This window comes from Podarcis muralis, chromosome 6 (assembly GCF_964188315.1).
Source record: "Podarcis muralis chromosome 6, rPodMur119.hap1.1, whole genome shotgun sequence".
Lineage (NCBI taxonomy): Eukaryota > Metazoa > Chordata > Lepidosauria > Squamata > Lacertidae > Podarcis > Podarcis muralis.
This window is the reverse complement of record NC_135660.1, coordinates 61,489,832-61,507,016: the sequence shown is the minus strand read 5'-3', so window position 1 is coordinate 61,507,016 and position 17,185 is coordinate 61,489,832. Positions and strand designations below refer to the sequence as shown.

Genomic DNA, 17,185 nt, shown 5'->3' with positions numbered 1-17,185 from the left:
CACTCCTGTCTTCCACTGCCTCCCGCCGTTTGGTCAAACACATGCTGGTAGCTTCAAGAACACTGTCCAACTATCTCGTCCTCTGTCGTCCCCTTCTTCTTGTGCCCTCAGTCTTTCCCAACATCAGGGTCTTTTCCAGGGAGTCTTCTCTTCTCATGAGGTGGCCAAAGTATTGGAGCCTCAGCTCCAGGATCTATCCTTCCAGTGAGCACTCAGGGCTGATTTCCTTAAGAATGGATAGGTTTGATCTTCTTGTAGTCCATGGGACTCTCAAGAGTCTCCTCCAGCACCATAATTCAAAAGCATCCATTATTCGGCGATCAGCCTTCTTTATGGTCCAGCTCTCATTTCCATACATCACTACTGGGAAAACCATAGTTTTAACTATACAGACCTTTGCCGGCAAGGTGATGTATCTGCTTTTTAAGATGCTGTCTAAGTTTGTCATTGCTTTTCTCCCAAGAAGCAGGCGTCTTTTAATTTATTGACTGCTGTCACCATCTGCAGTGATCATGGAGCCCAAGAAAGTAAAATCTCTCACTGCCTCCATTTCTTCCCCTTCTATTTGCCAGGAGGTGATGGGACCAGTGGCCATGATCTTCGTTTTTTTGATGTTGAGCTTCAGACCATATTTTGCACTCTCCTCTTTCACCCTCATTAAAAGGTTCTTTAATTCCTCCTTACTTTCTGCCATCAAGGTTGTGTCATCTGCATAACTGAGGTTGTTGATATATTTTCCGGTGATCTTAATTCCAGCTTGGGATTCATCCAGCCCAGCCTTTCGCATGATGAATTCTTCATATAAGTTAATTAAGCAGGGAGACAATATACAGCCTTGCCGTACTCCTTTCCCAATTTTGAACCAATCAGTTGTTCCATATCCAGTTCTAACTGTAGCTTCTTGTCCCACATAGAGATTTCTCAGGAGACAGATGAGGTGATCAGACACTCCCATTTCTTTAAGAACTTACCATAGTTTGCTGTGGTCGACACAGTCAAAGGCTTTTGCATAGTCAATGAAGCAGAAGTAGATGTCTTTCTGGAAGTCTCTAGCTTTTTCCATAATCCAGTGCATGTTTGCAATTTGGTCTCTGGTTCCTCTGCCCCTTCAAAATACAGCTTGCACTTCTGGGAGTTCTCAGTCCACATACTGCTTAAGCCTGCCTTGTAAAATGTTAAGCATAACCTTGCTAGTGTGTGAAATTAGTGCAATTGTGTGGTAGTTGGAGCATTCTTTGGCACTGCCCTTCTTTGGAAAAACTAAGTTAGTCTCTGACTATATGCAAAGTACTTTCCTTATTGCAAATGAATAATGATGGACCATTCATGACATGTCTATATATATATATATATATATATATATATATATATATATATGCACAATCTAGCCTCCTTCTTGTGTTAATAAAGTGAAAGGGATTCACCTACTGGAAAGGATAACAGGGCTGAGACTGCATGGCTCCCAGAGCCCACTGTCAACATTCATACATGGAGTGCGGATTCCTGAGTTGACAGAAATCTACGCAGGTAGACCTGCAGACATACAGACTTTTGCTATATCAGGGACAGGGTTGGTGGATGGACCCCCATCACATTATGAATGCATAGAGTGGGTTGCGCATTAATCTCATCAAATTCCAGGGCCTCCACTACCATCTACATGGCATCCTGCTATATCTCTCTCTGCCCAAGACCTCTTCCTTCCAGTGATGCATACCTGGATAAAATGAGTTATGTTCATTGGAAACAGTTTTTTGTCCAAGCCAAATTCCCAGACCCCCTTCCCTTTAAAAAACTGACTTACAAACCAGTGGCAGCAGGAGCAGCAACACACTGGCTGAGGGAGGCCTATCCACCCTCCTCATCCAGGGCCTTGGCACAGGACCAAGGGTTTTCCAAAGGGTTCCTGCCAGTGCTGTTTTTCTGGGAAAAGAGATGCCAGAACTCACCATGAACACCTCCCTCATTTCTCTTAGAATGGCAATGGTGCAAACCTGAGATGTATCGGAACTGAGTTCCGGTTAAAGGTAAAGGTAAAGGTAAAGGGACTCCTGACCATTAGGTTCAGTCGTGACCGACTCTGGGGTTGCGGCGCTCATCTCGCTTTATTGGCTGAGGGAGCCGGCGTACAGCTTCTGGGTCATGTGGCCAGCATGACTAAGCCGCTTCTGGCGAACCAGAGCAGCACACGGAAACGGTGTTTACCTTCGCGCTGGAGCAGTACCTATTTATCTACTTGCACTTTGACGTGCTTTCGAACTGCTAGGTTGGCAGGAGAAGGGACCGAGCAACGGGAGCTCACCCTGTCGTGGGGATTCAAACTGCTGACCCACAGCGCCACCTGCGCCCCGAGTTCCAGTTAGTTCCAGCTTTAAAAAAAGCCCTGGTTCCTGCCAATGAGAAACTTCCTATGGGCCTCCTGGAGTTTGTCACTGGCCAACTTCCTCATGGTGGGAATTATGCTAAGATTATTATTAGTACCTTCATGCATCTGATGACGTGGACTCTAGTATATGAATGCGTGTGCAACAATCAATGTGTTGATCTGCACCAAGACTCTGGTGTTTTTACATCAAGAGACTAGCACACCTACCCCACTAGAAATTATTTCCCCTTCCTTTGGCCTTTGGAGCTGGGAAAAGGGGAGGCAATAGAGAGAAGTATTCAACTGGAATGCTTTTAAATTTTTGCAGGCTGAACCAGGAGATGCTCTACTGCTTTCAATAAGCAAAACAAACATAATTATCACAGGATGGTGTTTATATATGCTAAAATTATGATTGCATGTCGAGGACCCCCAAGACACCCCCGAATAAAAACACGCTTCACACATCATTTTTGTTTTTGTTTTTGGCATAATTTTGGCCACAACTTTGTTGAATTACAGTATGTGAGTGGTTGCTTAGGCATTGGTTAGCAGCTATCTGTTGGTTTAGGCATTGGTTAGCAGCTATCTTGGAGCTAGGAACAGAAATGACAACCGCATCCCTGTGGAAGTCAATTTTGGGAAGAGAATAAAGCTGGGCGCTAGGCTCTCATCTCTCCCGAAATGCTCCCAGGGACTCTTGCGTGGCCCTAGCCCTTTGCCAGGGATTCGGACAAAAGCATGGCGAGCCCCTGGATTCCTTTAATGGAATACCCTTGCAACAGCAGCATTGGAGGGGCAGGCACAGCCAACCACATCCCCTCCACCAACCAAAAATTAACCAATGCCTAACCGCAACCTTACAAGTTGTGACAATTTGCTACGCAGTAGGCAAAACCCAAATGGCACCAGCCAGTCAGCCAAATGGTAAAATTCTTACCAGGCCCCTGCCCCAAAGCAGATGACCCCATGACAGGCATAGCAAGGTCAGCGCGAACAAACCCTAAATAAAGGGAGGGTAGGAGGGTAATCCGATGTGCGCAGCGAAAAGAGGAAGCTCAATGTTGCGCACAGGGAACATATATAGCACCCCCATCAATCAAATGAAATTGCAACAATAACTTTTCCCCAGCAACAATTGAAGGTGTCCAATCAAATTTGTGGCCATCCAAACTAACCCGCCCAGCAACAGGGGATGTCATGGTTGCTCCCACCGCAACACGTGCTCTCCATGAAGGAGAACCCACTTTCTCATTGTTCCTGTACAACTAATGTTATTTTCTCCTACTACCTTCACTCTCCTTCCTTATTTCCCTAATATGCTTCCCAATCTAATCTCTAAAGCTCAATTGCTCCTCTCTGCCTTCGACACCACTCCCTTACCCCCACCCCATGGTTTTTCACTCTGGCCCTGGCCTATCCCACACTTCCTGATTCTTCCCTATTGGTTCTCATTAGCAAGTGACCTCATTTCCTCCTTTTGCACTATATCAACCACTTGGCATAAATCTCTTACCTTTAGCCACAATTCTTGAATTATCACTATGTCAAGATTTCCTTTTGATCATATATGGTAATACCATATATGGTATCTTAATTTGTGCTTTAAGGACATTTATTTATTTATTTATTTTATTTATAAAAGTAAAAAAAAAAAGTATTTTACACTAATAAAAAAGAAACGGAGGAAAAGAAGTACCGAGACTGCATGTGTACATAGCAAACAATTAATCAACTTAAATGAGTGCCAAACAACACACTGACTACTTCATTAAAATTGATCAGTCTGCGATAGTGCCTCTGAAGGTAACCTAGTGAGAAGATTATTAGTTTTTCTGAACGGCTCATTTGTCTCCAAATTATCAATTAATCTGGCAATCCCTTTATAATTCTACTACCATTTTGATCTTTCAAATGCTTTTCAGGACAATAGAGGCTAGAAATTAAAATACTATCAGCAGATGAATATTAACAACTGTATAGTACAGTTATGAGACTGTTCAAGGTATGTGAGATACACCACCAAGTATTAGACTTGAATGCAGAAAAAAGACTGGAAGTAATTCTGTTGAAGGAACACATGCCATGCCCCCTGAAGATTCTGCTTAAATCTATTTGGATAGATTCAGAACTGTGCATGAGGCAAAACTGTTGCGTGTGGATCAATTTGGTGATTAATGTAATATGGTGGAATATAGACCTTCCTGACATATCCTAGAGTTAATATAATCAAATCACAAATGGTATTGACCTGATTGCACGTAATCTTGGTTTTTGCTTTATGCAAGCTATACACAAACACCTAAACTTCTATTCCTGTTTTTAAATATTCTGTTACCTTTTATACAAAACACATTGCGCCTGCACTTCCCATGTAATAGTTAGGAGATAGTACAGTCATACATACACACCAGAAGGCAAGCTTTTACATACTGGTTCAAATAAAAAAAAATGTCCTCCCCCCACACCTTATGTTGCTTACATACCACTAAGAGCTTTGCAAGTTCTAGTTTTACTTTTTGCTTAACAGTTTTCAACATCTACTTCAAACTTAGCATATTCAAACCGTACAAACATTTAATTTTTTTTGAATGGTTTTTGCTGCCTTTGGGTTTTGTAGTTGGCCCTGGCGTCATTTGCCCCACTGTCATTTAATCTGATTGGCTGCAGCAACACATATGATTTAGTGTCATCACTTCAGACATAACATCATGGCAAAACCTTGGTCAAGGACTCATCCCAGACAATTGCTTTAATTTAGTGTTGTGCTGAAAAGTTCCAGCTGGAACTCTTTCATCATATTCATAGAAAGCTGGGTGTGTGTTTGTCTGTGTGAGTAAGAGACCGGGAAACAAATTTGAAGGGAAAAGCTCAGTCTTTGATGGGCTAGAGCAGGCATGGCCGAACTCGGCTCTCCAGATGTTTTGGGGACTACAATTCCCATCATTCCTGACCACTGGTCTTGTTAGCTAGGGATGATGGGAGTTGTAGTCCCAAAACATCTGGAGGGCCGAGTTTGGCCATGCTTAGGCTAGAGGATAACCTTCAGGGCAGGGGACTTAACATTAATATCTGGATGCACTGAAGGCGTCCCCCCTTTAACTGCAAAGACAAATGTACACACACACACACATACCCCACTTGTCATTGTGGTAAGTGGCAGCAGCATTCCTAATCTGGTCCAGAGTCATTCCTCCTCCTTTATGGAAGGCTGCTATATCACAGTGTAACACCCTTGCAGCTACACTCTTCAGGTAAAAATGGCTGTCACCAGTCATGGATAGGCACAGTCTTTTATTTTAATCCCACAATGCTCTGGGAGGGATGCTACACTGTGATATAGCATCCATCCAGAAACGTCTGAGGGGGTGTGGGTAGGAATGACCCCCAGATGGGTTAGGAACTCTGCCACCACACAACACAGCTGGGAGAAATGAGGTTCAAGAGAATGATGACAAAGAAGATGAATCAGTTTTTTAAAAAATGGTACTAAGAAAAAGCAGCAGAGGCTTCCACAAACAGTAAGGAAAGAAGCAAATTTCTTAAAGCAAACTTCTGCACTGTCATCTCCCTACCAGTGCTATTTTTCTAGAAAAAGAGGTTCCAGAAGTCACCATTAACACATCCCTCAGTCTCTTATAATGGCAATGGGGCCCATCTGAGAGCTGCTGGAACTGAGCTCTGGCGAGTTTTGACCGAAAAATAGCCCTGCATAACCCCATTCCAAGGGAGGTAGCAGTTCTCGCAGCACTCCAGGATTTTTCAAAAGGGGGGAACTGAGACCCAAGAGTGCCTGCTCCCAAGAATGTAACTCCATTCATGTAACTCTGGATAAATTAATTTAAACTCTTAGGAAAGTTACAATTCCTTTAAGGCATAATGATGAGTCAGTTTTCCTAATTGCAATAGCTGGTGTTTTTGATAGTTTTGAAAAGTACAATACTCACAATTTATGAAGGTTTTTAAGGCCAACAAAGATTTCAGGTGTTAAACAGCCAATTCTGTTATTAGAAAGATCCCTAAATAAAAAAAGGGGAGGGGATAGAATTAATGAAGGAAAGTGCAAAATCATGAATAGTCTTATTAGCATTTTATCCTCATACAACCCTCAGACAGCTAATACAATTTTAAAAAGGATAACTGTTTTCTGAAATATAAGGTTTATCCAAAATATATAGAAAACACAGAACTAATACTTCCCAGACAAGTACTTCAATAAAATATGCTATTGTATTTAATCTGACTTCTTCATTAATTAGTCATATGTATAGAGATCTCAAAAATGGATGAAAAAGAAACTCCAGCACCCTGCAATGCCATTTTTTTAAGTGATGTTAAAGAGATCATAATCCACACACAAAAAGAATGGGTACTACCTGACCCACAGCTGGGGGCAGCCAGGAGATTTGATGGATGCAAGGGGTGTGTGTCTTAAACAAGGGAACTAAAAGTGTGTCTGAACTAGAGCATCCATCGATCATCACCTAATGCCTTATGTCTTGTACCACCAGCATTCTAGGCTCTCAGGAGACCAGACAGAACAGGCCTTAGGGAAAGGTACCCAGACTGCAAACACTCTGCACCACTCTTAGCTTTAATATGATCAGTTGACTCTCCAAACCAACTGCAACACCGTATAGCTCATACAGCTGCTGCAGGCAAGCCACTCATGTCCAAATAACCTGGCAGTAAAGCCTCTACTTCTTGTTTCAATTCACTGCCCTGGCTCACTGGTTCAAGGGTTACTGCCCTGGATTGTGATACCCAGTGGCGTAGCGTGGGGGGTGCAGGGGGGGCCGGCTGCACCGGGCGCAACATCTGGGGTTAGGGCAAATCCACAGGTTAGGGGGCGCAAATCCACGGGTTAGGGGGCGCAAATCCACGGGTTAGGGGGCGCAAATTACTTGCCTTGCCCCGGGTGCTGACAACCCACGCTACGCCACTGGTGATACCTGCCTGTCTTTGCCCTACTCAACACTGTATTGCTGCCTTGGAATTCTTATGCCAGGCTGTTATTCTGTTATCCTGGCTCTTTGATCCTTTTCTGACAGATCTCCTGCCTAATCTGTAACCACAAATGTTGTCCTACTCTTCCTTAATCCACTCACAGCTCAACTTCATCGGCACCCATTTCAGAACTAGGAGAGATGGTTCAACTTATCTAAAAAATATTTTAATACTAGTTTGGTCAACTGATAGAAGCAAGAGGATCTCGGGATTTAGACTAAATTTAACCCAGAGCTGGTTTATAAATAATCTACTTATTTATCAACACTTACAGTCCACCCTTCCTCCCAAAAACTCAAATCAGTCACTTTATATTTGGCTCTGATGAACATTTGGCTAATTTGGGCATCAAAGTAGAAAGCTGCATCGCTGAATACTTGCAGGATATGCACCCCTCTTCTCAACATATTCAGTGTAGCTATTAACTGAGCCCAATTATCTAACCCAGTTTAAGGGAACTTTCTGTGTTCCTATGAGCCAGCGGCAGTCCAGGAAGAGGAAGGTTTGAGCAGGATGGCAATCTCGATTTAGGGGGTATCAGCTGTGCGTGTCAACATAAGAACTAATCACAAATGTGGTTCACCCATCTGAACCTGATGAGACTGAAGTATATGCAAGGTGAGCTGACCTGAAAATGAACCTATATGGAAATTGATATTGCAGAGGTTGTGCAAAAATCTGCTGAATAGTATAAAACTCCTGTGGGATTTTGGGCCTCTCTCTCTCTCTCACACACACACACACACACACAAAATTGTGAATTATCCCACAAAAAAGTAAAAGTCCTCTGCAAAATCTCTAAATCAAACACTAAAATCTAAATAAAGTTTGATACCGATATTAAAATCTGAACATGTTTCGTTTTCAATTTTTAAAGAAATGAAAGGGTATTTAGCAACCGAACCAAATCCTAAAATATTTAACTGAATGGGCATATTAGTTAAACCAAGATCTGCAAGTTTATGCTGCTCTTTGTGAATTGGTTTGCCAAAGTGATGGCAAAACCTCTGCCATCAGTGCTATCTCCACACCCAATATGTTGCATAGGTTTTTAACAGTTTTTCTTAACAAGACATCAACAAAAAGAAACAGTTTGTACTAGCCTGCTTTTGGATGCCTTTCTACTGTTCCTTATTATTTCAGACCAAATTTACCTCATGTCACACAAATCTGGTGTTCATTTTTTTTGCTGTAAATATTTATACCAGAAATGTTGACTCATGAAATTGATCTTGTAAAACAACCAGACACATGGCCTGTGCTCAGATTTATTTTTCCTCGTAGACATCATTTTATGTTAATCCGTGAGATCTCTGTCTCTGCCATTGCAGATACTAAATTATCACAGTACAGTCAGTCAGCGAGAAGGCTTCCAAATGAAATTGTTAATTTTATGTAGATTTGGCAGCCTGTGGTTTTCCAACTGACTCACAAAGCCTCATGTCACTTGCAAGATGTCTGTGTTACATTAACTTCAGCTGCTTACTATATCCTCTGTGGAAAATATATGAATGAATAGGAAACAGACTAAAGCACAGTCTTAAAGAAGTTAGCAGCCTTCAAGCACCAATTGCAACAAGAAAGCCATTCATTTATCTTGTAATGTAATCTTCTGTTTCCTAATCAGGCAACAGAAATAATCTTTTCTTTTCTTTTCTGGAGAAACTCATAATTATTTAGAAATAAATTATAATCGGGCTATTCACTGACTTTAAGATATTCCATATTGCATTGAAAATAATGTCTGAAACTGGTAAACAACCAGAAACACATTGTATGGAAGCCCAGAATAGTGATTATTTTTTATTTCTGTCTCTAGAGCGCCTGCTGCAGCATTTTTTCTCCAGTTATTTACAAACCCAGGAGCTTCTGCTCTGTGACCTTTGCCTTCACGGTTCTTTTGCTTGTGGCTGAGCAATATTGAATCACAGCTTATACAGCTTCCCCATTCTCCCCACAAGAGGTCAGGGTTGTGTTATTAGAGTACAATCATCTCCATAGCAATAAGACTCAATTGTCATCATAGCGTTTTCGCAGATTTACAGTGACTCAAAGTGCATTCAGATTCACAGAGCAGATCTATTTGGAAATGTGCATAATTCCCGCACATATCTTGCTGTCCATACACTGACTTTCCAATTTTCAGAATCACAAAGTAGATCTGTTTGGAAATGCATTTAATTTTTAACTAATATATTGCTGTCCAGTCTGTATCGCCTCCATTTTTGAAGTACAAAACCTGTGCAATATTTTTGTTGTTGCTGTCAAAGCCCAACTGTATTCAGGAAAGGCAACGACTATTATACTTATCCTCCTAGTGGTGCAACAATAAAATGGCTAGCACATTTGCAAAGCTAAGCAGGGTCTTGTATGGTTTCAATACTGGATGGGAGACCACATGCTAAGATTCCTGCATTGCAGGTGGTTGGACTAGATGACCCTCAGAGTCCCTTCCAACTCTATAATTCTATGATTCTATGGATCCATAGCTGTATATGCAGTTCATGGAGTAAACTAAGAACAGATAGGCAGTACTACTAGGGTGGTCAAATATATAGGACAGGACTCCTGTACCTTTAATATTTTATTTATTAAAATGTTTAAGGCTTGCCCTTTTTTCTTTTTCTTCTTCCTATCATCATCATCATTATCATCATCAACAACAATTATTTATACCCTACCCATCTGACTGGGTTACCCCAACCACTCTGGGCAGCTTCCAACAAAATATAAAGGGACAAAATAAAAGCTTCCCAAAACAGTCATATAATTGTCTAACTCTCTGACATCTGACAGGAAGCTGTTCCACAGGGCAGACACAACTACCCTATGCAATATGCCCAGAAGTTCTGATGGATTTGTAATGTGTATCAAACTAACTTTAAAATGTATGCACAGTAACTTAAAAATACGTATTTAAATTGCACTCTAAAGGATGGGAAGAAGGATTTTTTAATCAGAGGCAATCAAATTACCAAATATAGCATATTTTACAAGAAATTAGTGATTATATCATTTCTAGTAAAAAGGAAGCTAAAGAACTATATAGAGCATATAAACATCACATAGTTGGTAATTAATATGTTGATTATCAAGTATTATGTTGATTATCAAGTACTATCAACTACAGATGTATATATTTTTACACCTAACTGAGCCCTCCTTGGAGCTTAAATGTTAATTTTAAATCATCGTAAAGTTCAGAAGAGTTATCATAGAAACAAATTTATACTTGTCCATGTAGATAAAGCACAAATCATGCATAGAAAAAAATCTCAAAAAGAATCAAACAGCCCTATATGTAGTTCATATGTCCTACATGTTATAATTGCTTGGTGACATATTCCAAATTCCCCAAGGACAGAAATGTCAATATGAGTACAATTTCTAAGGTAATTCAGATGGAATTAATACTTACAGACGCTTCAGTTCCGAAAGTCCATAGAAGGCCCCAGGCTCAATAGTACTAATCAAGTTATTCTTCAGATCTCTGGAGATACACAATAGCAAAAGCAATTAATTATCAGTTTACATACAGCTTTTAGTCTCAAACACAAGCAGAAAAAGAAGATGGGTGAAGGCTGAGAATTCTTTAGGATTTATTGAAGGTAATAATAAGGAGGGAATAAAACAACGTAGTTGGGGGTATTATTTGGGGGGGCTGAACATAAATTGAGGGGGAGGGGAGATGAGAGGGGGAAAACTTTACTTTTGTTTATTTCCACCACCCAAGTTAAAAGTCCCAATTAAAATGTACAGCTTTACCAGCTGTAGGGAAAATGCATTATTAAGATATTCCATGAAAGGCAGTGAAATAATGACAGAAAGTCTACATATTGATTTGCTTCCTGATCACGCACAACTTAATGATGTATATGTGCACTTGCATGCTCAGGAAGTAGTACACTGAGCTGCAAGTGCACATATGTATCACTAACAGCATGTACAAATCTCAGGAGACCCACAAAGGCACACACTTGGATAGAGTTGAGGAACTAAATAGGTTTTCCACCTTTGATCTCCAGAAACAGATGCAGAAATGTTTCATTGGCCCTAATGACCTTGCATACTACCAACATTGAACTTTGTGTTTGAATCAATAGTATCTGAAACAGATATCAAGATGACAAGGCCAACAAAGACATTAAGGAGAACTGCATGGTACACCCCACTCTAACATAGCATCAGTACAGGCTTCAGTTGGCTGGGTTGCACATTTGAATGCTCATACTGTACATAATAGTGTGTGTGTGTGTGTGTGTGTGTGTGTGTGTGTGTGTGTGTCTGTGTGTGTGTGAGAGAGAGAGAGAGAGAGAGAGAGAGAGAGTGAGTGTGTGTGTGAGAGAGAGAGAAACTACCATGTAGCAGGAAAGCTAGACATAACTTTACTCCCTGACATGCACACATGCGTGTAACATTCAAATATATGATCTCCCACAGTCCTTCCTACATGTTTTATTCTGCTTTTAATATTCTGTTGGGAGCCTCCCAGAGTGACTGGGGAAACCCAGCCAGATGGGCAGGGTATAAAATAAAATAAAATAAAATAAAATAAAATAAAATAAAATAAAATAAAATAAAATAAAATAAAATAAAATAAAATAATAAAATAAAATAAAATAAAATAAAATAAAATAAAATAAAATAAAATAAAATAAAATAAAATAAAATAAAATAAAATAAAATATAAAATAAAATAAAATAAAATAAAATAAAATAAAATAAAATAAAATAAAATAAAATAAAATAAAATAAAATAAAATAAAATAAAATAAAAATTACATCAGTTCACATAGGCAACAGTGGCTGGAGTGGTGGTGCTGCAGAACTGCCCTCTTAACACTAGCATTGCTGCAGTTCACCAGTAAAGTGCTGAGGATGCAATGCTGGACTGGTTCTTTCTGTGTATCTGCACCCAACCTGCCCTGCCCCATCCCAGTGCCATCAAGCTAAGCTACAGTGATGCCAGAGCCAGGAGGGCAGCTCTGCCCCACCACACCAGGTGCTACTGCACATGCACATTTTTACTTCACCGTGACGGTGTAGTCTTTTGAGTGGCTCCCAGTTATAGGAAAAGCAGATCCAGCTTGTGAAAGGTAACTTCCCAATTACAAAGCCACCATTATGGTCTTAAGTACCTAGGACAGGTGAGATAACACAGGTGCACCTCATAAGGTGATTTTACAACTACAGTGGTACCTCAGGTTAAGTACTTCATTCCGGAGGTCCGTTCTTAACCTGAAACTGTTCTTAACCTAAAGCACCACTTTAGCTAATGGGGCCTCCTGCTGCTGCCGTGCCGCTGGAGCACGATTTCTGTTCTCATCCTGAAGCAAAGTTCTTAACCTGAGGTACTATTTCTGGGTTAGCGGAGTCTGTAACCTGAAGCGTATGTAACCTGAAGCGTATGTAACCTGAAGCGTATGTAACCTGAGGTACCACTCTAGTGAGAAAGAAGCTATTTTGTCAAGGACCAACTTTCACTTAGAGGTCAGAGTAAAGCAAATCCTGTTTTTGGACAAGGCCTGAAGAGAAAAACCAATTTGTCTCGACTCAATCCACAAGTGACTGTGTTGAACCTCTTACTGTAATCTAATTCAGTCATTGCAGTCTTAATTTGAATTTCTTTTGTTCCAGAATGGTGACTCTAGAGCAGGCTTCCTCAAACTTGGTCCTCCAGATGTTTTGAGACTACAATTCCCATCATTCCTGACCACTGGTCCTGCTAGCTAGGGATCATGGGAGTTGTAGGCCAAAAGACATCTGGAGGGCCAAAAAAACATCAGGAGGAAGCCTGCTCTAGAGTCTCTCCAAAGGCTGAAATGTCTCCTCACTGTCAGATTGTGCCCATTTATTCTTATGGGAGAGGCTCCAGCATCCCTGTCGAAACCGTTCCCACCCGCCTCTTCGGGGCTCCCCTCCTGCCAGCGTGGTGTAGTGGTTAAGAGCAGTGGACTCGTAATCTGGTGAACTGGGTTCACGTCTCCTCTCCTCCAGATGCAGCTGCTGGGTGACCTTGGGCCAGTCACACTTCTCTGAAGTCTCTCAGCCTCAATCTCCTCACAGTGTGTTTGTTATGGGGGGGAGGAAGGGAAAGGAGATTGTTAGCCGCTTTGAGACTCCTTCAGGTAGTGATAAAGTGGGATATCAAACTCTTCTTCTTCCTGCCATGCACAGGAGGCTTGGGAGGCAAGCTGCATGCCTAGGCTACGCAACTGAGTGAAGGAGAGCGCAGCTAGGAAAGATGGAGGTGCAGGAGGGCAAAAGCAAGCTGGCCGTGTGACTGGGAGAGAGCAGCACAGGGGAAATGAGGAGGAGGAGCCTCACATGTGCCTCCTTTCATTTCATTCCATTCCCCAAGAAGCCCTTGGCTCCCAAAGAGGGGGCACAATGGGAGGGTTGCCATGCACTGCGCTCGCTCAGCCACCCAGTTTAGAGAAGCGTGTACACACACCCAACTTCACAACACCACCAGCAAGCAACTATTGTGTCACCCAGGATTCAGGAGCGCATTAGTCGCCCAGGACACAGGAGAGCTGTGCGTGCATGGGGCAAGTGGATTCTAGGAAAACAAGAAGCCGCTGGCAAAGCTGCGCAGCTCCCCCACTCGCTGGGGCGCCCCTGAGAGGCCAATGCTGTGGTGCAACGCGCCACTAAGCCCTATGAGAAAGACGGTTCTGCTAATAGCACACAATGCTCATACTTAGGATAGTTGACAGCTCGCTTCATGTGACTGTGCAAGATTAAGTTTCTTGTTCTACTAGAATTAGATGGACTTCGCACAAAACATATTTGACAATGCAGAGGACAAATAATGCACTTGTATTGTGACTTTGTTTTTCCATGGGATGAACTTCCCCACCCCAAATACTCATGCCTTGCTCACCATTAATTCCTTCTTTTTTTAAGCTTATATCACACTTCAGTGTCTGCCATTTGCCAGAGAATTGTATCACATCTGTAATTAACAGAAAGGTCCATCTCCTTCTCTTCAGCTGGTAACCGAGAAAGTCATGCATGTATAAGTTCTTAGTTACACAATCTTCTAATGACCAGCCACGGAGGAAAAAGTCAAAGGGAAGAGGTGCCAAAAGTTGCTGGTCTCTCAGCTGTGCCAGTGGGATGGCCTTACATTTCTCCTGTCCTCTGTTGCAACACTGTAGCTTCAAATGGACTCATGTCATCTATACATATGTCAAACTCATGCAGTTTACTAGATAGACCCCCCTGGTCTTGAATGGTGAAGGAGAAGTTAGAAGGTTTCATCCCCACCATTGTGAATGCAGAATGAAAGAAAATGTCACATGTTTACTTAAACATTCTGCTGCCTTTCCTTGCACCCTAATTCTTAAGCAGCATTGTGAAAATGTGCAGTGTGAAAACACACACACACAAATTAGTACCAAGCAAATTTGAAATGTGTCCAGTGTTGACTGCAATTTCCAACCCAATTATGAAATGGACAGTGGTATAATTGTGCATTTCTGCAATAAATAGAGAGGGAGTTTTAAAAATGCACTAGTGTAGAGATATATACAGTGGTACCTTGGGTTACATACGCTTCAGGTTACATACGCTTCAGGTTACAGACTCCGCTAACCCAGAAATTGTGCTTCAGGTTAAGAACTTTGCCTCAGGATGAGAAAAGAAATCGTGCTCCGGCGGTGCGGCAGCAGCAGGAGGCCCCCATTAGCTAAAGTGGTGCTTCAGGTTAAGAACAGTTTCAGGTTAAGTACGGACCTCCGGAACGAATTAAGTACTTAACCTGAAGCACCACTTTAGCTAATGGGGGCCTCCTGCTGCTGCTGCCACCGCGTGATTTCTGTTCTCATCCTGAAGCAAAGTTCTTAACCCGAGGTACTATTTCTGGGTTAGCGGAGTCTGTAACCTGAAGCGTCTGTAACCTGAAGCGTATGTAACCCGAGGTACCACTGTATAGATATATAGTGTATATATAAAATAAACACTGAATTCATGTTTAACATTAACCTTTTAGACACGCAGTATCATGCAGTATAAATTAGGAAGATTTACTAGCAGAACTTTTCCATTATGCTCATTTACACTTTGGACTGTCTTCACGCTCTTACCATAGCTTTACCTCGTGTAATCTTCCAAAAAAACACACACACCAACCTGAAAATGTTCCTGACAAGTTATATATGCAACATTTCAGTAACTCTGACATTTGAGACAGCTTCCCTTCTTTTCCAGCCTCTCTGAGGGGAAAACAGTGTAAAGCTTCTGTGAGAATAGAACTGGGAGGCTGAAAATTCAGATGAGAAATGAGAACTTAGTGGCATTACACATGCTTGCACCCTCAGCAGTTGCACACGCAATCATAGAATAGCACTGGTTTCACCATAGATCCATGGTGTGCTAACAGGGTAAGTGCAATCACATTTGAATGAGAAGCCAGACATATACAATTCAGTGTTGGTATGCTGTTATTCCTGCCTTGGCGATACTTTTAAATCAGGTCTGAAGTCCCTAACAAAAGAGAGTTTCTCATACTGTCACTAGTCACATTAGTTGTTGGAATCTAACTAGAAGCTGCCAAGCCATTATGGCCAATCGTCTGAGTTGATGGGAAATGTAGCTCAACACCAGGTTGGCTGCCCCTGATTTATATCAAATGATATGATTAGTTGATCCCTTAAAATACTTGCATTCAAGGTTCTAGTAACATTTTACTGTATACCAACAATGGTTTGTTTGCTTAAAAATAATTTGGCGAAGTTATTATACCCAACTGCCCAGTCTTCTTGCATTCGTGTAGGCTGCTTTGGGGGTTGTTTTGTTTAATCAACATTTGCCCTATGCTCAGCATGGCTCTGTTTTCTAAACAAAGACACACACCACCATTTAATTTTATAAAATGATACCAGTAATCCCCAACAGGTGATGGCAGGAACAGAGCTGTAGTTTTTGAACAAAGTTGAAAAAATGCTGTGGCCATTTAATAACCCCTTTAAAACAGAGGGCAGACAACACAAGTGTTCTTTGTTTACTTAGCAGTAATCCTTGTAATTAAAATACTTGCCTACAAAAGCAAAGATTTAAAATGAGCACCAAGAAAAATCTCAGTAATTTATCCAGAATTTCCTACAACCTGGGTCAGAATGACAGCTCCCAGACTTGACTGCAGCAACACAAATGGAATTTGTGCCATGGCAACGTATGGAGTACCTTATATATCCAAAATATATATAAACCCTTCACTAAATGACAGAATCAGCTCATGAAGACAATTATTTTTATACCATTCATTAAGAACATTTATATCTTGTTTGGCCACCAACAATTTAAAAGGGGCAGGGGAATCCATTTCCAAAATACAAACCAAAACATAACTGGTTGGATTAAGATTTAGTTGTGCATATCCCATTTATTTCAAAAGGGCTTAAGGCAGTCATAATCATAATAGAAAGAGTACCGTTAGATGATGTCATCAGGAAGGGACAGCTTTGTTTAGAGTTACTTGAGATAAAGCTATTGAACAAGTCTCAGCTCAAAGGTTCCTGTGCATCTCTTTCCCAGCTTCCGCAGATGAAACAACCTGGCTTATCAGGTTGTTCAAGGTTGTTCAAAACCTAGGTTCATGGTTTGTTTCCTCAAAACAAACCATTAGTGGGGGTTTTTCTTGGCTTACTGCTCATGGCTGGTTTGGGGAAAACAAACCACAAGTCCAGGATCAAATGACATAACAAGTAAGACTCTGGCTTTTTTGTTTAACTGAAGTCTAGGAGTCGGGGTAGAATACCTTGGGAACTTCTGAGCAGCTCCATGCTGCTTGTTCACATAAAACAAAAA

General features: G+C 41.3%; 1 protein-coding gene across 1 annotated transcript in view; it reads right to left on the bottom strand.

The window, feature by feature from the left end:
• Nucleotides 1–17,185, bottom strand: part of ADGRA1 (adhesion G protein-coupled receptor A1) — a 305,286-nt gene that overhangs the window by 199,674 nt on the left and 88,427 nt on the right. Inside the window, exons 3-4 of the mRNA XM_028729853.2 lie at nt 10,791–10,862; nt 6,313–6,384 (exon numbers count right to left, since the gene is read on the bottom strand). Coding sequence (XP_028585686.2) covers nt 6,313–6,384; nt 10,791–10,862 — 144 coding nt within the window. The remainder of the gene's footprint in view (nt 1–6,312; nt 6,385–10,790; nt 10,863–17,185) is intronic.